This window comes from Pleurodeles waltl, chromosome 4_2 (genome assembly GCF_031143425.1).
Source record: "Pleurodeles waltl isolate 20211129_DDA chromosome 4_2, aPleWal1.hap1.20221129, whole genome shotgun sequence".
NCBI lineage: Eukaryota > Metazoa > Chordata > Amphibia > Caudata > Salamandridae > Pleurodeles > Pleurodeles waltl.
The window spans coordinates 750401300-750424875 of record NC_090443.1 but is presented as its reverse complement, the minus strand read 5'-3'; the positions used below and the strand labels follow the sequence as shown (position 1 = coordinate 750424875).

Genomic DNA, 23576 nt, shown 5'->3' with positions numbered 1-23576 from the left:
GTCCATCATCAAATGTGAGATTTACAAGGAGGGAAAACAGTACACCTCTCTGAACAGTGTCTGGGAGGCTGTGGTTGCTGCTGCACGCAATGTTGATGGTGAACAGATCAAAACACTGACAGAATCCATGGATGGCAGGCTTTTGAGTGTCCTTGCAAAGAAAGGTGGCTATATTGGTCACTGATTTGTTTTTGTTTTGTTTTTGAATGTCAGAAATGTATATTTGTGAATGTTGAGATGTTATATTGGTTTCACTGGTAATAATAAATAATTGAAATGGGTATATATTTTTTTTTGTTAAGTTGCCTAATAATTATGCACAGTAATAGTCACCTGCACACACAGATATCCCCCTAACATAGCTAAAACTAAAAACAAACTAAAAACTACTTCCAAAAATATTCAGCTTTGATATTAATGAGTTTTTTGGGTTCATTGAGAACATGGTTGTTGTTCAATAATAAAATTAATCCTCAAAAATACAACTTGCCTAATAATTCTGCACTCCCTGTATATATATATATATATATATATATATATATATATATATATATATATATGTTCTTCTGTGCTTGGCATGCATGTTTGTGGGCCATTGCATGGCTCCTGGGTGGGTTGTTACACTAGATATCTATGAATCCCTGCTCTCATCTTATAACACTTATCTACCCATCATCATATGTCATGTCTCTATCAATCTATCCTCCATTCCCACTCTGACCCATCCCAAATCCATTCTACTACTTTTATCTCTTAAATAACTCTGCCTAAGCTCTTCCCTCCGCTTCCACATCTAACTCACCAAACCTCACTCTACTACCATGACCTCCCAAACAACCCTACTAAATTTGCCCTCATTTATCTCACCCTGCTACAGACTCTTCCCTCCGCCATCCCCCTTTACTCATCCCAAGCCTTTGGGATGAATAAATGAGGGATATACTCCCAATTAACACTTCTGGATTTCTTTCCTCCTCCACCCCTCTATTACCCCAGTCAATCTAACTAACAAACTCTCATATCCTCGGCTCAAATGAACTCATAATAATACTAAAACTGTACTCATATTTCCCAATACTAATCCATCACTAATTCTTGTTGGGTTCCGGAGTAGCGTGCTACTCGCCGAAAAGCTCTTCGACGCCTCGTCAGGGGTAGTACGCGCAATATAAATACTATTACAATTACAATTACAATTTGCCCTCTTTCCTAGATCCACTTACCCCTATCCTCCTGGTGTTTTCCTAGAGATAGCACTGTCCTTCTGAGCAGGCCAGTACTGGCAGCCGAACCATGTCAAAAGATTACCCTTCAATCAGTCCTGGCTTTTTTTGTAACAGTACCTTGTATGATGGGCTTGTAATTATGTTTTTTCACATACTATACGTGGGCCGAAAAATTACACAAACTGCTCTTGGATGAAACACTCATCTCGCTGAAGATGTCCTGCCTGACACAGGATTAGTTGACAGTCTCATCCAGATATCATGGGATGTAAAACCATGATAAACTCACACATGGTTTTGAATGGAAAATACTACCTCTGGAAATAGGAAACATTTTGATGACAGGAAAGTTTTTTTTTTCATCCGAGTTTCTTTCCTGCCAGAGCATGTGCATTTCACTGCTGCACCAGTTGCTGATCAATTGGGTGTGGGATAATCTATAAATAAAGGTATCAGCATAATTTGAGGTCCTGTGCCTTACACTATGTTTATATCAATGCCATTGATGTGTGTCTTTTCTGCAAAGCAATTTGAGAGACCCAACCTGTGTTTCCCACCAGTTTTGGCATTCCTATACCCGTTTTGAAGTCACCAGAACATGTAATTTTCAAAACCTTGACATTAGCAATACTAGTCTCAAAAGAATATGCCTCTTGAGTTTCTGATTTTCATACCGGGGTGGAAGTGCATGAAGCCAAGAGCCAAGATTCATACAGCCATAATGTGCAGTCCTTGCATTTGAAGTCTGTGATAGCCAGTGCCATCTCAAAAGAGGTATGTGTATTCAGGTTATATATGTTATAATCCCCAGAGGTGCTGAAATGAAACCTTCTTAAAAGTGATGTACAGAATACAGTAGCAAAAAGAACAGATGATGGACAGAATGCTGAACAATGCAAACATACACCCCCAGTCATAAAGTCTCACCCATGGGAACAGTCCAGCCCAGGTCCTCTCTGGACCAGAAACAAGCACCCTGGGACCGGTTTCAGGGTATCACCCTTTATCAGCCAGGCTAGCTTAAACCTAGTGGCGCAGTGAGCATGGGACCACGCTTGGGCATAACCTTCCCACTTAGGGCAACAAATGCAAAAAGAACAGATGATGGACGTAATGATGAACAATGCAAACATTTACCCCCAGTCACAAAGATCGGGGTTTAGTCCATTGTGTTTTTTGCCCACCATACCACCCCTGTTTGGACCCAGCCAGATGAAAATCAGTCTTGACCCTGTTCCCCATGGAACAGTCCAGCCCAAACTGCCAATGCAGGTCCTTCCGGGACCAGAAACAAGCATTCTGGGACAAGTTTCAGGGTGTCACCCATCATCAGCCAGGCTAGCTTAAGACTAGTGGTGCAGTGAGCACTGGACCCAAGTCTGGGCATACCCTTCCCACCTAGGGTGACAAAAGCAAAAAGAACAGATGATAGATGGAATGCTGAATAATGCAAACATTCAACCCCAGTCACAAAGATCTGGGTTTATTCCATTGCTTTTTTGCCCACCATGCCACCCCAGTTTGGACCCAGCTGTATGCAAACCATTCTTGACTCTGTTTCTCATGGGAACAGTCCAGTCCGAATTGCCAAGCCAGGTCCTCCCTGGACCAGAAACAAACATCCTGGGACCGGTTTCAGGGTATCACCCTTCCTCAGCCAGGCTAGCTTGAATCCAGTGGCTCAGTGATCATGGAACTGACGTCTGGGCATACCATTCCCACTTAGGGCCACAAAAGCAAAAAGAACAGATGATGGACAGAATGGTGAACACTGCAAACATTCACCCCAGTCACAAAGATGTGGGTTTACAGAAAACAGTAAGAAACACAGCAATGCAAAAACTCGGTTCTTAGTACAAAAGCAAAATAATACCATTCTACACATCTGGTGCTTAAATGATTATTCTTTTCTTTAGATGATACCAATGAGAACTACTGTTGTCTAAGTGTAATTTTATAACCAGGTTCCCATGGGTTCAAGAGTTGCTCTTGTAGTCTTGTAGCTTTTGTCTCAATTGTGAAGAACTGGATTGTCTTATTAAACCAAATGGCCACAATATCCATACATGTTTAATTCCTGAAAGGAACACTTGCTTTGTACATGGGTTGAAATACTGTACTGGATTTGTAAAAGCACAGGGACACATTTTGTAATTTGCTCCAGTACTATTATTTGTACAGTAGGTGCACATTTTTTACTTTTAGGGTATCCTCGAAGGATACCTGGCAGAATTCCTGTACGTTTTTGCTGGTCATAGTTTTCCAACAATGTATAAATGTTATGCATGTAGTCTGAAATACATGTATAACATTTATATATATCAAAACACTACTTACTGAATTATTTTGCACTTGAATGGGTAGGACCCATTTTCACTTACATGAATATACTTTATTTCTATACATGGAAAATATAGTTACCCTTAGAGAAACTATTTCCCTTGCAGAACCATTATTTTTCAGGCGCTAAAACAACAATGCATAGTTAAATAAGAATATCAAACTCCGGTCCAAAACTATGCACATAATTTAACCAACTGAGGTCTTATATGGAAACCAAGGGCTTATGGTAGGAACACATGCTCATTAATATACTCCCCCACAGCATCATTTACTAACATAAGCATCATATCCTGCACCCTCATGGTTTAGCAAAGAAACATCTGAAAGCTATATGCATACCCAGGAGTTAACTCTGTAACAAATCACACCAAACTACATCAACCTACAGACCAATGATTTACTGCATGAGACTATGTACAGCAATATCCACAACCCTGGTTAATTATTGTACACCACTGCATATGCTCAGGCTAACCATATTGACCTCTGCCTAGCAATCCACTCCTCTGGTACTTAGTTGACTCCATCAGACCAAATGTCATACTTACCTAACCTCTTGGCGATGTCCATGCATTGAATGCATTGTATAAAGTATTATTGTAGAGGATCGCCCTTTTACAATTCCAGAAGATTGTAAAAGACCTAACATTCTATAAATCCCTCCTCCTCACTGACATTGTCGATCTCAACCTTCCAGTTCTAGGCTACATCCTCACCTTGCTCATCAACCTCTTGCTTGACTGGTGAATTCCACGCCACAATTTAAACATACACAATAGTTACGCCACTTAATCAAAACCAAATACAGGTCCTCTGAGATAGTGTCCACTCATTGGTGTCAGATTTCCTCTTTGGGGTTTTATTCCCCATGGATCCAGTGAGGTTTAAGGTGGCCACACATCTGAAGTTGGCTGTCCTGTTCCAGGGCATCAGCCTATTTCAACAGCTTTGACTCCTACAGTCATTAACATTCAGGGGTCCTAAACATAAATCTCAATGCAAAACTACACAATCATTAAACTGGAGAGTTTTATAGCTTTATACACTTATGGTTGAGCAGTTATACTATTGGCAGTAGGAATATGAGGGGGACCTCAACACATTTTGCAGGGGAGCTAAAGCTAGTAAAATACCTCAGCAAAGTATGTACTCTATCTAAGCCGGTGTGATTCCCCAGTTGATATATTTAAATGATTTGCATTGCCAGCACAACCTGTCAAACGTCTGGGGTTGATACACTCAGTACCATTACACTGAATAATAATAACACCTGTTATTTACAGTGATGTGAAATGGACAAGTTGCAGTATGAAGAGCTGGATATAAACAGGTTATTATTACCATAGTTACTCCATTGTGCCATTGCCTCATTATGGTGTCTGCACTGTTTTGTGAGGTGACATTGTCCATAATAAATACTGATAATTTAATCTTACACTGAGATCACTGTGTTAGGATCCAGTGGTATTTCATATGAATGATTCAAAGGATTGCTGCGAGCATAAGTGCATGCTTCCTTGGCTTGTCTAGGAAGGTGGCATACCTGCTCTTGGGCATTTTGCAGGGTGGATGTATGGATTTACTGGCAGTATTGCTATAACATGCCATTGACCACTCTATCAGAATATGTATTTATAACTTTTAACAAATTGCATTTATTAGTACGGGCTGAATCGGTCACCTTAAAAACTGATTTTTCACTACTGAACCAACAAGGACTGAGAAACACATAAAGACTTTAAATCTACACATAGTTTTTTTTTTTTTTACAGCCGGTTTGCTCCCAGTTGCATTTCTCTGAGTTTTGTTCCATCAAATTGAGGTTACCGTAGGATGTTTCCTCTGGGGCTAGTAAGCACAAAGCATTGTCATCCCACAAACGGCACACACACTTCCTCGAGGCTGAGGCGGGAACTCATTACTGCAGCTTAAGCTCTGCAGCTAGAGCCCCAAGGAGCTCGCACAGGGAGGCAGCATGACATGTATTTAAAAAGAAGCCAGGATCTTAATTGCACGGGTTACCTTCGGTGTATTCCCAACAAGGCAGTTTGGGAATTTGATAGTTTATTCTGCATCAGGGGCAGGCCATTTGCCTAACGTTAATACGTGCAATAGTTATGCATCATATGCATAGCATGAATTGCAACAATATAGTGAGTTTCAGTTCAGATACAGTTCATGCTTGTGCCACGTGGCCTTTGCCTTGTTTGCATGTACCAAGCAATCAGCGTTGGGTGGACTGGCCTACAGGGCAATTATGCAGTGCCTGATGGACTAGTCTTACATGTCAGCATGTGAGCCAGTTTTTTGGCAGACTGGGGGCCTGTTTTATTGTATGGTGGGCCAGTTTTTACTATGCTATCCCTGCTATTGCCACGAACATTGCCTGCAGCAAGCACACATGCGTCCAGTTACTACTGCCTTGCAAAACACACAGTGGCGGCCCGTCCTTTAGGGCAGAGGGGCCACGCCCCCCCACCTTTTGTCCCTCATGAATAGTGTCTGTCAGGCTGAACAAAGGTCAGCCTGACAGACACTTTCCAGGTTCAGCTCAGGCAGCCAGGAGTAGACATGAGCGATTTGCACACACTACTGGCTGCCTGAGCTGAACTTTGCTGGGCTGAAGAGGTCACAGCTCCTATGGGCGTGACCTCCTCGGCTCAGCAAAGGTGCCTGGAGGCCCTCCCCTGGGTGACGAGGAAAGCGTCACCAACTGATACTCTCCCTGGGTGCTTCAGGTTTAAGCCCAGAAGTGCCCAGGGCGAATGTCAATCAGTGACACTTCGTCACAGAGTGGGGTGGGGTCAGCAGTCTCACTGACCCCATCCCACTCTGTGACGAGGCTGGGACTGCGGCCTTCCCTCATAGGCAGCAGTCCCAACCCTCCTGGGACCTCGAGGCTGAAGGTAAGTGTGTGTGTGTGTGTGTGTGATGTTTTAAATTGAATGTTTGGTGCGTGCGTGCATGTTTGAATGGTATGAGTGTTGTTAATGGATGTGCGTATGTGCGTGTCTGTGTGTGAAAGAATGAGTGTGTGTGTGTATCCTGCCCGCCACCCTCCCTCCTAAAGCTGCCGGCCGCCACTGAAAACACATATACAAGTTCAAATCTGCCCTCAGTTACAAACATGGAGCAATTTTTTAGCTGTTTGGTTCACCGGTGGGGGCCACTTTTATTTTGGTGCCCGGGCGTGTTTTCTGTCCCCGTCCGGACTGCCGGATAAAGCTGCCTTTGCCACACAGAAGAAGCCTGAAAAATAAAACGTCTCTGCATCCTGGGACTAGAAGTGGCCCGGCAGCTCTTCCATCATTTGCTTTAACCTTGCCACAGAGGACGAGCAACTGTAAACGCTTTCCACTGGCTGTGGGGTTTGTTTTCACTTCCTCAAAATAGTTGAGGTCTCCAGTTAACTGGGCAGACTTCCAGGCGGGCTTGTTCCACCTCCCGCCTCATCGAGCAGGATTATCCCCTCCTGATAAACTGGAGACAGCGCCTGGTGGCGCGGTGCCTTTTCCCGAAGTCCTTCCCAGACCTGTAGCTAATAGGAGGCAGATGTCTGGATCAGAGCCCCAGAGCGTCTGTTTCTAATGATTTGTGGTAAACGTTTTAAGGGAAGACATTACTATACAGGAACACATTTAAAGGCTGATAAATTCGAGGCAGGGGATACGTGGCCTCAGCTCTGCGGGTATCGTTTCCTATCTCAGGCCCGTAGAGGCATTGTGGGTTATAAAGCACTTGCCCTAAAACTGACTTTTTAATGAACTCTGCTCTTGAGGAATGTGCTCGAGTGAAAAAGAAATTCTCCCTGCTTGACTGCTGCAGGTTGGTAAGAGCAATCATTGCTGCTAAAGCATTTGTCAGGTGGTCATGCCTTCTGTGCTTTTGTGACTTGATTATTAAGCACACACGGTGCAGTTTAAGTGAAACTCTTTTCCTGAGTCAATCTTCTTGAAACAACATACATTGTTCATCAGCTTTAAACTGTTCCTTCAAACTCCCATGTATTGTATTGTATTGTAATCGTATTTATATAGCGCTTACTACCCCTGACGAGGCGTCGAAGCGCTTTTCGATGAGTAGCACGCTACTCTGGAACCCAACAAGAATTAGTGATGGATTAGTATCATTAAATAATGAGTACAGTTTTAGTATTATTATGAGTTAATTTGAGCCGCGGATATGAGAGTTTTGTTTTGAATAGAAACCAGGCAGATTTTCTCAGCGCTTGGGTCATAATGAGAATTGCCTGTACAAATGTGTGGTTCACTGTATAACAGCACGATACAGAATCATACCTCCCCTCACTGCATGAGGTAAAGTTTGTGCATACTTATTTACGTGGCCCTGGTGTTTTAATTGAGTCGGCACTCACATGTACTAAGTACTTGCACTTGTTCAATTTGAAAGGGAGTTTGCATGCATTTACTCACGGGGTTCAGTACTTTTAATTGATTTTGTCAGTCTGTGAGTGGGTGTATGATTGGCTGTGTTGATATGTGTGTGGTTCTGTGAGTGTTTAAGTGGGTGTATGCGTTAGTAGTTGTGTGGGTCTGTGAGTGGTTGTATGTGTTTTTTTAATTGGGGTCTGAATGCATGGATCCTTGTGTGGACTCGTGCCCCCTCCATAACAGTTCTATCAGCACTAATTGATTGGAAATTTTGCCGTTATATTATGAATCTTGTCATAGAAAATGTCATTACTGATGTGATATGTAAGGTAAGTAACAGTGCATGGGGAGGGCATAAGTTGTAGTTACCTTGGGGCACGAGCTATAGTTACTTGAAATAACTCTAACTATGACTGCTGCATTTCTGTGGTTTTGTGCGTATAAATTCATAATCTAAATATAACATCCCTGAAATCTTTGATTTTTTTCAGTTAATTTCTAAGGTTTTTTTAAATTCTATTTTCCAACTCTAATATCCCTGTAACCTTTGTTTTTTTCAGTGAATTTCTAAGGTTTCTTAAAATGTTGAGTAATATTAAACTACCTCACAGTAATCCAACCCTCACCCCTGACAGCCTTTGGCCATGCACAGCAGGGGTTGGCCACAGGGCCTGGAATCCAACCTCGTGCCATGAAGGGCCTTCGGCCAAATGGACAGGATTTCTGGGTCTTTTTGTGCATTTGCATACTCATAGTAGGTAAAAGGGAGACCAACATGCTCTGTTCTCAAGAGGAGATGACATGAAAAAAAAACACTTGTGACAGTCACTACAGATGATATTGCGCTCAGAAAGAGCAACAATATACTCACCTCGACCAAGGATTTCCGAAATCTTTTCAAGGTGGAACTGCAGACAAAATACTTTTGCTTTGCCTTGGCCAAGAGCAAGAAGTTAGGATGAATTGTACTTTATGGTTGTGAAATGAGCATCTACGCTTGACGGCAAGCAGGAAAACAGATGAAAAGTCTGCTCAAAGTGAGCAGGAGCAGTTTTCTTGCTCCCACCCGCTGGGAGTAGACTCAGAGTTGGCTCTTGCTTGGCAGGAGTAGTCATAGCTCCCGCCACGTGACAGCAAACTACTTTGTTCCATGGGCGGGCACCTCAGGACTGAGGGAGACAGCCCTGTGGGGTGGCAATCCCCAGGGCCATTAATGACTCCAGCAGGGAAGCCACAACCCCCCCTTCTTTCCTTTGCATAGGACCATCCCCGGGGAGATGGTGGTCTCTGGGGCTGAATATGGCCTGGGAGGGGGTACCCTCTTCTCTTTATTTGATAGTTGTAGCCCACGTTGTAGGTCCACGTGCTCCCCCCCCCCAATTTTTCAATGAAACCCTGGGGAGGTGATGGTCCCTGGGGCCCTTATGAGCCTTAGGAGGGGGGTCCATGTGGCCCCCCTCTAATTTATAAATAAAGCCCCAGGGAGGTGGTTATCTCCGGGGCATTTTAAAGCCTGAGGACGGGGGCTGCATACACTGCCCCCCAACACCTTATTCATTTGCATGTCCCTGGGATCTGGCCCTCCTGGGGGCTACAAACTAAAACAATTGCGGGAGACCATGCTTATTTTTTTTTTCTTGGTATCCGCAGATCCTTTGCAGTTTCATGGGAAAAATTACAAAAAAATCCTATTGACCCTGGTTGAAGTGTTGGCAGCCAAATAAATATTAGCACAGGGATTGCAGAGGATCGCCGTCCCTACATTTGTTATATTTAAATTTCCCTGAAATTACTGAATGGATTTATGCAAAATAACAAAAAGGGCACTTTCTCAAACAAGAGCTACCTTTCTGCCAAATTTGGTGTACATCTGTTCAGTGGTTCAGGCTGCAATTGTGTCTACATATCCGTATGGAAACTGCATGTGGAAAAAGCATTTTGGGACCTGCCCTTTAGCTCAGCCCCTGCTTGATAAATCACCTGGAAACTTTCAAGACAGCAGCTGAAGTGAGTGGCAAACTAGCTGCAAACATTTCATGAAGATTTGTCAGACGACACAATATATATTCTGACATACAACCACTCGAAGATCTAAAATGATTAAATACTATTTGTGGCAGACCTTCTTATTGTAATTAAGTGTTCTTCATCTATTCGTCTACATGGATCTTGTATTGTTCATGCCATTACAAAATAGTATGTTACTATTTGACATTTTTGTATGAAAAATATAACAATTTCCACTGCTCTGTATAACATTTTCAGTTCTTCTAATTGTTCAGAAAAGCACTCCCTTCAAAATATATGCATATGGAAAGGAATACCAAGACTCTAAATAACTGCTCCATCACCCCTTCTGCCTAAACACATAATCAGCATTCCAAAGCCCTAATGAGTTGTCCAATCATTTATTAATCAATTGGCATACATAATTTAACGAGACATGCCATATAGTGAATGTAGTTTGCCTTAGTTCTTTTGGTAGAAAATATCCTATTTTGTCTTATGTCCCCGTCTCAAAATATTCCTTTTACATTTTCAGGACAAGTCATAAAACATTAAGGAATCGATGGATTATCTAGTTCGATATGCTTGAAGATGCACTGAATATAGATTATAGGGAGTAGAACCCATTAGAAGACAGCAGTTTCTAAAGCCATAAAAATAATAATGTATTGTATGTTTCAGAAAACTGTTCAATTATTGTAGGCAGTGTAAGAAGTGAAAGGGTGCCTGCTTATTGGTTCTTTGTTAGCGTTTTGTAATATTGGTGAATTCAAGTAGGTCAGATGTTTTTCTCAGATTGATGTGTGTAGCCTAATTTGCTTATTTTTACTTTCACAGGGTAACCCATACATGTGCAACAATGAATGTGATGCAAGCACTCCTGAGCTGGCTCATCCAACAGACTTAATGTTCGACTTTGAAGGAAGAAATCCATCCACATTTTGGCAGTCCATCACTTGGAAGGACTATCCTAGGCCCCTTCAAGTTAACATTACTTTGTCGTGGAACAAAACGATTGAGCTGACAGACAACATTGCGATCACATTTGAATCTGGCCGTCCAGAAAAAATGATCCTGGAGAAATCGCTTAACTACGGCCGAACATGGGAGCCCTATCAATTTTATGCTGCAGATTGCCTAGATGCTTTTCGCATGGAACCCAAATCAGTGAAGGATTTAACTCACCTCACCGTGCTGGAGATAATTTGCACAGAAGAGTACTCGACTGGATACGCAGCCCATGCTAAGACCCTCTCCTTTGAGATAAAAGACAGATTTGCCATTTTTGCTGGTCCCCGCCTTCACAACATGGCCTCCCTTTATAGTCAGTTGGACACAACGAAAAACCTTAGAGATTTCTTCACTGTCACAGACCTGAGAATCAGACTTTTGAGGCCGGCCACAGGAGCCACGTTTGTAGATGAGCAGAACCTTGCACGCTACTTTTATGCAATATCAGATATAAAGATCCATGGAAGGTAAGAATGCATGTTTTTAATCACAATTTATTTTTAACAATGTCTCATACACTTTGCAGTACATAGAGGAGGCACTAAAATAGCGCACTAGCTTCTGGTTTTCCTTTAAGCTCTGTGTTAATATTGCTTTGTTTCAGTGAACTCTAACAATAGTATATTATTTAGTCTCTGGATAAAACATGGCTGTCACTAAATGCAACACTAAGCACATTCAAACTATTTAATACTTTTAAATGCTTTTGTTCATTTAAGAGACCTTGTAGCACAGGTGTGGCTTTCCCATATCGCTTTCCTTTCTTATCAAAGATGCACAATGCTCTGAAGGATGATTAAAAACAGGCAAATTAGCATAATGGGTTCACCTCTCACCCCAGCCATTTCTGCATACTCCTGTCATATCGTCCCACTAAGTAGTTAAGCACATGTTTGATCGTTGGATAATTGTATTGTGCATCACCCCATGACGAGGTCCTGGTATGCTTCCTTTGACCCAACTAAAGGCACCTGGATTCACTATGCATGGCTGGTGGAAATGTGACTTCACAGTGTGGCATATGTGGGAAGAGACTTGGTGATGTGCATCACGGCTGGAGTGGTGCTCCAAGTACATCATGGTGAGACTGTGACTGAACTTATGCATGGAGTGAAGCACACATAGCAAGAGAAGGGCAATTGCATCAGCATATACTTGCCATCTTCAAGAAAGAGATCACTGTTTTTGTTGTGGGTTGTGGGAAGAGTGTGAGTCAATTTAGTGGCCTTTATTGGGAGAAGTAGAGGACTTGATAACAGAACGTTTTGGCTATTCCTATTGCACGTTCTTGATCATAAGTAAGGATTATAAAAGGTAGGGCTTCCTCATTGTTCGAATTTGGGTAATATATGCAGCAAAAATGGTTCAACCAGACCTTTCACAGTGACCATGTTTTTTAAAGTTATGGATGATTGTGAATATAGAATATATGCAACTTAAGGAATATCCAGTTTAAGTCTGGGTAAAGGAAGACCTATACTATGTCACACATCACAGCACAATCAGTTTGATACAGTTAAACATTATTATGAAAGCAGATTTATTAAGGTGGTAATGTGTGATAGGAACCTTTGAGCATATTTAAGCAGGTAAACTGCAATTCAAGTACAGCAAGACCACAATATCATAACATCATGTTACAATAACACACCATCATTAAAGTAACATAACACAACTGACATAAAATGCAACAAAACATTCCAATGAAAACACAACTCAAAAAAGCAAAACACCAATACAATACAACATTAAGCACAACACACGACAGAAAACAACAACACAACCTTCCAACTGATTTGTGTTAAGTTGTGTTGTGTTTTTCTATTTTGGTGTTGTGGTGTGGTGCTATTTTGTTGTGGTTGCGTTTTTGCTCTTTTTTTTAGCTTTGTGGCACAATGTGCAGCTTTAAATTGAAAGTGTGCTAATGTGTCACTGTGGTGCACGATATTCTTATATCTGTTCTGTTGTGCTGTGGTTTAAGACTTTCCCTGAAACTGTTCACATTGTTGTATTGTTTTTTTCAGGTTGTGTTACTGTGGTGCTGTGTTTGAATATTGCATTGTTTCATTACGGTGCTCAGTGGTTGTGGTCTACCTGCATTGATTGTTTTGTTGTATTATGCAGTGTGATGCCCTATTATATTATTGTGTGCTATGTTATTTTGTTTTAAATCCTTTTGTGTGTTATGTTGTTCTTTGTTGGTACTCTGAAGACTTCAACAGATACTGCGACACTTCTGCCAAAGGCAGCCCACCCCTTTAAGGATCTAGTGACAATCAACCATTTGCTACTTTTTGAGGTGGTAATATAGCTCTTCTCCCTTTCTTCACATGGATTAAAGTAGCAGGTCTCATCCTCAATTTACGTGATTCAGACGTGGTCTATCAGGGATGTGATGCTACTTTTGAAGCTTGTTTTCATCCTGCTCACGCAGCATGCCAGCCACATGGCATCTCATGCCCCTGCTATCATTCATGCCCTGCATATTTCTGCGACTGAACTCTTCAGTAAAATACTCCTGATTGTGCTTGTCTTATTCTATATTTGGGGTGCTAGATAGTATGCACCAACTGCTCTGTGGCCCCTCTCCAATTCCCCCCAAATATTTCCTCTCCCTCATTTTACATTCTGCACATCAAATCCTCCTCTGTGACTGCTAACAAAGTCATTCGGAACCACCCTGACCTCATTTGGGGCAAGCAAGACCATTTCTGCTAAATATGCCTCCAGTCTCTCCCTTCAGCAAGCAAAATATGATGGTTCTCACTCGTGATGAGTGGCAAAATATAACCATTTTTGTGTTAAAATTCTCTCAACGTCTATTCTATTCCCTTTGTAATTTCCCTTATATATGTATTGCTATGCATGTATGTATTGGCATTTATATAGTGCAAAACTAGGTAGGAAGCAACGTTGTGCTGTGACTCCACAAAACACTTAATAGGATTCACATCACATGGCCCATGTGCCATGATATCCCTCTTTAACTGACATCATGGCATCCATTATTTTTAGGACTTTCGCACCAGCTCCATCAGCTTCTAAAAGCATTTCTCTTTAGTATATGATTAAGGCGTGTTGACAATCCTCTTACTTTCTCAACTATTTCAAGCATTTCTGCATCTGACTCTACAACTTCACAGTTCCTACATTCGCATAATAACCTACACATCTGCTTATCCAGAATATTGACCCAATGCTACAACTCTTCTTTATCTCAGCCCTGATAATTAGGGACGGCTTTGGTCATCAATTCATCAAATAAAACATTTTGTGGCTCCTTCAGCTGTATATCCTCAGATAGTTATGTCACTTGAAGTCAAGCCCAATCTCGTTACGTTTTCTACCAAAACAACAATAGAGTATTTCAAAAACAATTTCATCCTTCATTCAACATGAAGCCCATGAGTTTTAAGAAACTCTGCAATTAAACATGAAGAGTCCATGAGTTTTAAGAAACTCTGCAAACTCTCCTCCGGAGTCAATGTGATTTTGCTCTGTGATTTTATTCTCTGTTACTTGCGCTTTTTATGTTGTTAGAACTATATAAAGAGATTTGACATTGTCATGAGCTGATATGTGCTATAGAAAACATCAAACAAACAAAAATGTAAATAAATAAATAATGTTCTCCCTCCCTGTCAGTAAGAAACCACGGGGATTCTATGATGACTAATAGGTTGTTATACTCTCCCTCTTCTACCTCTTGAAACAGTCGAACTTTAGCTTACCCACTCACAGTATTATCTCTTTTCACAAGAAACCCAGTGCCAAATGGCACCTGTACCGATTTTAAAACAATGTCATTATCACCGATTTGTCAATTCCCAAAATAGCTCAGGTCCTAATCTGCACCTCAAGAATGATAATCGATCCAAAGTCTACTGTCTTCAAGTAACCTGGGAGATAACCACCTTGCGCCTGTGCCAAACCTATTCTTTCTTGGAAAGCTCTCCCACCAGCCAAACCTTCCATAGGAGCGACCTTAAGCTTGCAGATAGTCCTTATTAATGCATCACATTATGCTTCAGTCCTGTATTCCTCCACGGGGCTCTCTTAAACTATATCAGTTTATTGTGCCTTCATTCCTAGACGTATACCATCCTATATGGTTCTTTAACCAATGACATTGTATACCCCGTTAATCTGACTGAATATAATGAATGGCAGGACATATTTATGAGTGTGCTGACCACTGCATTATAGATTTTTGGCAACCTAGAACATACATGGGTGAGGGGATAATGGAGGTATTTAAAGGGACACATTACATCCTCCTGATGTAGTAATTTCATGCAAAAACAGTGGCCCTTTTGCTAACCTAGCCCAAAATAGCACACATCTCTTGTGTCTATTTCATTTGAAAAGGGACCAATAGTAAGAAAAAAAGAAGTAATTTAAAACTTTAGAAATAGCTGTAGCAACATTATTATCACCTTTAGGGTAGAACTATTGCATAAGGTAAATTGCGTCTTTTCCACAGCATCCTATCTCGTCAAGGAGTATGGATTCATCTGCCCTCAACCTTCATTATTAAAACATATTAATTGAATAATCATGATTGGGCCACAAATAGGACAACAAGCTTTCCTCATTGTTGTGCAGCTTTCAAACTCAACTACGTTTATTTGACAAAGTGGCCACACCTTTAGATTATCTCATTTTCCTGAGCTTCTGCTTCTGATTTTTGAAGTCAGAAAGTGGACTTTTATTTTTCTGGGACATTTTCATACCCACAGCTTCTTCCTACAATGTTAAGTCGTGGAGGTGAACTAACCTGCTATCCGCAATTTATACGGTTTCATGGTGAATTAATATATATCTTCAAATGTTAGTGCAATAAAATAATATAACAGCGAGCTGCATACATATATTTAAAACAACACAAAGAAGTATGTGGAAATACCTGTGTATAGTTTTGCTAGTGGGTGCAACTATGTGCCCCGCGGTGCAGGGGTTGGGGTGGTATCTGAGCTCTCGGGGCCCCCCTCAGTACAGTACTCTAGCCTGAGAACTCCTGGGTGAGTCCGGGAGGGGAGGTACTTTGCAGGGGGGGAGGCTGAAGTTTTGTTTGGGTTTGGCTCCTCGGCTCATTGCGGTCTCCTCACACCGTACAATATCGATGACACACTCCCAGGTTTTGTATTCATCTTGGACGATTGATGCTACATGGCCTGCACGTCGAGACTGCTGTAATCCCTTCTTAACGCACGGTTTGCTGTGTCTCGGCACTTTATTAATGCATCAGCTGGGGAGAGTTTCTTGCGCGGGCTTCCTATTTACAGCAAGCGCTCGGTGTCAGTGCCACTTGGTTTCTCTGCGAGGTTCACACTAAGCAAGGCGCAGATGTGAGAATCCTTTTTGAGAAAAGTTCACACTGAGACGCAAAATGAAAGCAGAGATCATGCAGCTGCACGAGAAGATAAGTCCAGCTGTTTAGAGCGACAGGGTCACCCCAGTAAATTGTTGCTCTATTCGGTATTTCGGATAGTTTTGTTTTATTGTTTTTTTTCCTGGTAAATTGTTCGCATGTACAACACTTTTTTTAAATTAATTTCTTCAAAGCACAGTATAAAATTAAGTGCTGGCCAAAATAAACAAAGCTAGATTAAATGGAGGGGCTATTAATTATCCAAAGAAAAGACCAAGGAGGGTCATGGTTAGTTCCTAACACAAGCGGAGGTGGAGGGGTCAAGTTAGGTACTAACAAGTCTAGGTCGTTGCTGCTCTGTATACACTCCTCGTAAATGTGCCCTATCTGTTAGCCAATACCAGGAATAATTCCATAGGTTTATATATTACATTATGCTGTTTAGGCCTTGGTATGTGCCTCATTGGACATCCTTTTGGAGTGTTTGTCTGATCATCTGTCTCTGTTGATGCTGTCATCTTCATTGCCACTCCCTTCCACACACAATTTTATGGAATACATTAAAGCTGTATGTGATTTAAAATAGAACCGTAATAGAGGCGCCATAACCAAAATCTATGTTTTTCACGCCTGCGGAAAAGGTCTTGATTCTGTTTCTTCTGTGTCACTAGTGAGTTTTCAAGGAGGAGGTAGTTGCTGAAAGTTACATTGGAACTATTGTTGAATTGTCCATCTAAACACAATTTACATCAACATTTTAGGCATGCTTTCCTTTCATAAAGTTCCCCCAAGTTATCTCTTTTCATTATATTTATCCATTGCCAATTTACTTTGGAGATTGATAGGGGTTTTATCACACATTGTCCCATCATGTGCACACATAAAAGCATTGACCGGTAACTTTCCAGACTTCAATAGGGAGGTCCCCAATTTATCAAATTATTTTTGAAGATCGAAACTATGAGGTATAAAAATAAGGGGTGCATCCCGAAAGCTTTACTTTACGTTCCTTTAGGTAAGTACATTACTCAGCTGATATCCCATTTATTCTGGTTCCACGGCTCATGGTTTGGATACATTCTATTCTATTTTATTTTGAAAATTACCTAAATAAAAGGGGATTTATGGTAGTGTCAGTTCCCAAATATTAATTAGTTGTTTCAATGGTCTTTCAGTTGAATTTCCTTTCTGTTTGATCACTTAACATCTCTCTAATTCAAAGCTGTAAGGAAAAGAGAACAGTATCTTTAAAAAAACTGTTACATTTGTTCCAGAATTCTGCAAGTCGTTTATCACATTATTTTAATTTGCTGTCTACCAAAGGATGCAAAGCAATGGGAACATGTCCTTGGAAGTAATTTTGCATAATTTTGTGCATATTCTATTTGAATGTTAAGGCTGTGTCTGTCTTTCTGTATTTAAAAATGGCTCCCAGCTCTCATATTTTATTTTTGAAACGAGAAATAATACTATGTCTGTGAGAATGTTCATATAATATCTATAGGTTTATTGCAATAATCTGCCTCAGTAGGGGAATCTGTTCTGTAAAAGGTAAGTTAACATGTTTTTAAAATAGTGCTTCATTCTGCACTTCTACCGTTTTCAAGTGCCATAAGGAACAGGGTGTATTATTACCTAATGTTAATGGTACTCAATTTAGTGCCATGGAAAGGATGGAATACTGAGTTGGCCTTGCCAGCATTCGAATTTGTGAAAAGCTGTTCACAACCGATATAGGCAGTGATTGTTTAGCTCACTGAGGTCTGATAGGGGTGGGTGATACTATTCTGTGCAATTTGAAACAGGTGAAATGTACCATTTCCTATCATGCTGGTGGGGTACTGTTTCAGGTATTCACGACGACCCATGTAAGCTGATTTCTGAGATCAGAAGTTTGTGTATGGAAGATTATTTATTATTGTAACGGTAGTTGGAGTGGCGAATCAAGTTTGAGACTTATACATTAGACGCTGGGGATGCCCTTGGTTTCAGTGCACTGTGCAACTCAACAGCCTGTAAATCTCCCTTTTGTGAGCATGTCCTCCCAGGAGGCTTCAGACATTCTCTCAGAATGGCGGTTTATTTCTTTGTTGTGGATTACACTGAAAAATATGTGTGGGTCTTTCAAGGGAGCTGGCAGAGTAATTAATATCCACCATTGTTGTGGCGTGCAGGTTCCTACTCAACCATATGGTCAATCTTTTGTCCCTAGTATCTGAAAACCCGGCAGTAATCGCTCATCAATCATAGGTCACTGTCGCTGGGGCACGCCTGCAAACAGTGCTGGCCCTGGTATGTCACCCTCCCAGTCTGCACATGTAATTTGTCACAGGCAAGAAAACGGATGGATCATGTCATGTTGTCAACGTTTTCAACTTCTGTTACATAATCAACAGCGATATCCTGACACTTGTCAGCGCACCTTAATCCAGTGAGTCTTCCATGGTGATCTTCAGAGTGAAGTACACAGTTTGCAATCATTATTTGTTCAGAAGTAAGGCACATCATTTGTATTGAAGTAAGACACTCAATCCTATTTTGCTTTTGACCAAAGTACACATCCTGACATCTCTGCAACCGACATTTCTGTGTAAAATGGGGGAAAACATTCAGATGCTGGCTGATTAAAATTCTGTGGTGCAAACGTTTTTGTGCTGGAAACAGTTGTTTGTGTGTTTATGCTTGAATCGTTTATGTGCCTGTTTATCAATTTGGTTATTGCTTTAGGAAACACTGGTATTCTTTCATTTTTTAAACACCAAACTCAGATTCCGTCTGACAATTGGGCTAAGGATCGTGTTACTCACCTGCGGAACACACCTAGGAAATACAGAAACAATCAGTAACACCTACAGGGGTGGCTGGTAACCTTAAAAAGTGGTGGGGCGAGCAAAGTGCCCCACCTCTTGCTAAAAAAAGAAATCACCCCCCTCCAAAAGCCTATATTAAAACAACCTCTCTCTCTAAAACCTCATCTTAAATTAAAATAAAAAGTACTTACCAACCGCAGCATGTCCTCCTCGGTGTTCTGCGAAATGCAGTCTGCTATGGAGCTCCCCTGACCAATCCAGACCCTGTTCTCATGCTGTTAACCAGCATGAGAGAAGCACCTGGATTGGATGGAGTGGACTGGCTGGACGCTTCTTCAGGCCTTTGAGGCCTCTGCTTGGTCTCCACCCAGCTGTCTTAAGACAGCTCAGTGGAGAACTTCAAAGTGCACATGTCACATTGGCCAGCAAAAAACAGCCAGCCAAAGTGACATGCGCTCTTTGAAGCATCCATCCAGCCCCCCCCCCAATGTCTTTCGCATTGGAGCCCCAGGCACTGCAGCTTGCGCATCGAGGGAAAAGCTAAAATGGTAATTAAATTATTTCCTTGCCCTCACTGTAGGAAAGTACCATCTTGCCTGGCATGTTACCCCCATTTTTACATGTATGTAAGTTTGTTTTTGCTTGTCTCACTGGGATTCTGCTCACCAGGACCCCAGTGCTCATAGTTTGTGGCCTGAATGTGTGTACCTGTGTAGTGACCAACTGAGGCTCTGCTAACCAGAACCTCAGTGCTTATGCTCTCTCTGCCTTTAAACTTGTCACTATAGGCTAGTGACCATTTTTACCAATTCTAATTGGCACACTGGAACACCCTTATAATTCCCTGGTATATGGTTCTTAGATACCCAGGGTATTGGGGTTCCAGGAGATCCCCATAGGCTGCAGCATTTCTTTTGCCACCCATAGGGAGCTCAGAAAAATCTTACACAGGACTGCCACTGCAGCCTGAGTGAAATAATGCACACGTTATTTCACAGCCATTTTCACTGCACTTAAGTAACTTATAAGTCACCTCTATGTCTAACCTTCATTTGCTGAAGATTAGGTGCAAAGTTACTAAGTGTGAGGGCACCCTTGCACTAGCAAAGGTGCGCCCACATAGTTCAGGGCCATTTCCCCAAACTTTGTGAGTGCGGAGACGCCATTAAACGCGTGCACTACATATAGGTCAATATCTATATGTAGCTTCACAATGGTAACTCCGAACATGGCCATATAACATGTCTAAGATCATGGAATTGTCGCCCTATGCCAAATCTGGTATTGGGGTGCCAATCCCATGCATCCCCGGGGCTCCACTATGGACACCGGGTACTGCCAAACCAGCTCTCTGGGGTTTTCTCTGCAGCTACCGCTGCTGCCACCTCACAGACAGGGTTCTGCCCTCCTGGGGGCTGGCAGCCCAGTCCCAGGAAGGCAGAACAAATAATTTCCTCTGAGAGATGGTGTTACACTCTCTCCCTTTGGAAATGGGTGTTAAAGGCTGGGGAGGGTAGCCTCTCCCAGCCTCTGGAAATGCTTTGAAGGGCACAGATGGTGCCCTCCTTGCATAAGCCAGTCTACACCAGTTTAGGGAACCCCCAGTCCCTGCTCTGACGTGAAACTGGACAAATGAAAGGGGAGTGACCACTCCCCTGTCCATCACCACCCCAGGGGTGGTGCCCAGATCTCATCCATTGTGTCCCAGACATCTGCCATCTTGGATTTAGAGGTGTGAGGGCACTCTGGAGGCCTCTGAGTGGCCAGTGCCAGCAGGTGACATCAGAGACCCCTCCTGATAGGTGCTCACCTGACTAGGTGGCCAATCCTCCTCTGATGGCCATTTAGGGTCTCTGGTGTGGGCTTTTCCTCAGATAACAACTTGCAAGAATTCACCAGAGTTCCTCTGCACCTCTCTCTTCAACTTCTGTCAAGGATTGACCACTGACTGCTCCAGGATGCCTGCAAAACTGCAACAAAGTAGCATGAAGACTACCAGCAACATTGTAGCGCCTAATCCTGCTGCCTTTCTCGACTGTTTCCTGGTAGTGAATGCTTTGGGGGCTGCCTGCCTTCATCCTGCACTGGAAGCCACAAAGAAATCTCCCGTGGGACGATGGAATCTTCCCCCTGCTTCAGCAGGCACCAAACTTCAGCATCACTGGTACTCTGGGACCCCTTTCATCCTGACGAGTGTGGCCCCTGGAACACAGGTGGTAGACCCAAGTGACACAGACTGTCCAGTGGTCCAACTGTCCAAATTTGGAGGAGGTAAGTCCTTGCCTCCCCTTTCCAGACAGTAATCCTGTGCACCACATGAACTGCAGCTGCTAGGGCTTCTGTGGACATTTCCCCAGAATCCTGTGTGCACAGCCAAACCTAGGTCCCCAGCACTCGGTCCTGCATTGCTCAACTCCCTGAGTTGACCTCCGGCTTCGTGGGACCCTCTATTGCAGTGTTGAGACGACTGCCGTGTTCAGACTTCTTGAACCCATGTTCAAGGACTTTTGCGGGTGCTACCTTCTTGTGCATGGGCTCTCTACATTGCTGAGGGCCCCCTCTGTCTCCTCTCCCAAGTGGCAACATCCTGGTCCTTTCTGGGCCTGGGCAGCACCCTTTTTCTTTAACTGCAACTCTTGCAGCTATCAAGGCTTGTTTGTGGTCTTTTGCCAAAGAAACAACTTTGCATCCTTCAGCGCTCCTTGGGACATCTTTTACATGAAGGAGAAGTTCCTAGCACCTTTCGTTATTGCAGAATCTTCAGCTTCTTCCATCCAGAGGCAGCCATTTTGCACCTTCATCCGGGGTTTAGTGGGCTCCTGCCCCCCCGGACGCTTTCACGACTCTTGGACTTGGTCCCCTTCCTTTGCAGGTCCTCAGGTCCAGGAATCTGTCTTCAGTGCATCGCAGTCTGTTGTGGTCTTTGCACAATCCTCTATCACGTGTTTAGTGTGTTTCTGGGGAAATAGTAGTACTTTACTCCTACTTTCCGGGGTCTTGGGGTGGGGTATCTTGGACAACCTTAATGTTTTCTTACACTCCCAGTGACCCTCTACACACTACACTAGCCATGGGGTTCATTTGTGGTTCGCATTCGACTTTCATAGTATATGGTTTGTGTTGCCCCTAGGCCTATTGCATCCTATTGTATTCTACAGTGTTTGCACTATTTTCTAGCTGTTTTACTTACCTGATTTTGGTTTGTGTGTAAATTTTGTGTATTTTACTTACCTCCTAAGGGAGTATATCCTCTGAGATATTTTTGGCACATTGTCACTAAAATAAAGTACCTTTATTTTTAGTAACCCTGAGTATTGTATTTCTTATGATATAGTGCTATATGATATAAGTGGTATAGTAGGAGCTTTGCATGTCTCCTTGTTTAGCCTAAACTGCTCTGCTATAGCTATTTCTTATCAGCCTAAGCTGCTATAACACTACTAATCTACTAATAAGGGAAAACTGGACCTGGCACAAGGTGTAAGTACCATCAGGTACCCACTATAAGCCAGGCCAGCCTCCTACACTCACGGAGAAACCACTGTTGAACACCTACTCAGTACATTATCTCTGACACCAGCAACCCAATTCTTTCAAATCTCCTTCAAAGCATCCAGTGCTTAATTTGAGTCGGTGGCTTGCGGTGCAGTGCGGGGGACCGTTACTTATTTTTGAGGGCCGGCACTTATTCTTCTGTGTCAAGCATTTACTGCAAGCCAAAGACACATATGGGAAAGACGGACGAATAGAAAAACGAAAGTGAAAAAGCAGAAACCTGCAAGAGTGAGCTGAAGGGGTGGGGCGTGGCTTTAAATGTTTTAAAGAGGCCCGAGATGGCTTCAGGAATACACTGCCTCAGTATTCCGTGCTCGCACATTTAAGTGCAGCAGCCGCGAGTTTCAGAGGAGAACTTTGGGCACCGGCGCTTTTTGATTTACAAATTAAGCACTGAACGCATCCAATGTGACTGCAGATTTGCAGTACGTATTAATTTGCGCGCACCAAGCTCCACACAAAGCTAGTCACGCCCCTTAGTCATATGCACCCGCCAAAAATAACATCAGATGAATTTTCAGAATCCAGTGTGTGATGTTAAAGCTGGACAGGTGCGATCGGCACTCCAGACCACCAACAGTGCTATAAAGCGATGAGAATTGCCAACTGTGCAATATAGAAATAATTCAAATCTACTCATAGAGGAGCCTTTTCAGTTAAGTCACCATCTCACTTGTGGGCACTATCGGATATTTTTGGGGCTTGGTGCGTTATTAAAATTCCATACGATTTGCGCATACACAACCAGGCACTTTCTTTGCAGTTCCTGGACACCCTCAACTGAGCTATCTGTTATGGTTTCAATTCCCTGTGGCGAACGCATCCCTTTTCCTCGTCGCGTTTATTTAGCACTCACACTACT

The 23576-nt window shown here is 42.5% G+C and overlaps 1 protein-coding gene across 5 annotated transcripts in view; it reads left to right on the top strand.

Moving 5' to 3' along the window:
• The window catches only part of NTNG1 (netrin G1), a 671288-nt gene that overhangs the window by 276365 nt on the left and 371347 nt on the right, over positions 1-23576 (top strand). For all 5 annotated transcript variants that reach the window (XM_069232411.1, XM_069232410.1, XM_069232409.1 and 2 more), the window contains exon 3: positions 10805-11445. In XM_069232411.1, the coding sequence (XP_069088512.1) occupies positions 10805-11445 (641 nt within the window). The remainder of the gene's footprint in view (positions 1-10804; positions 11446-23576) is intronic.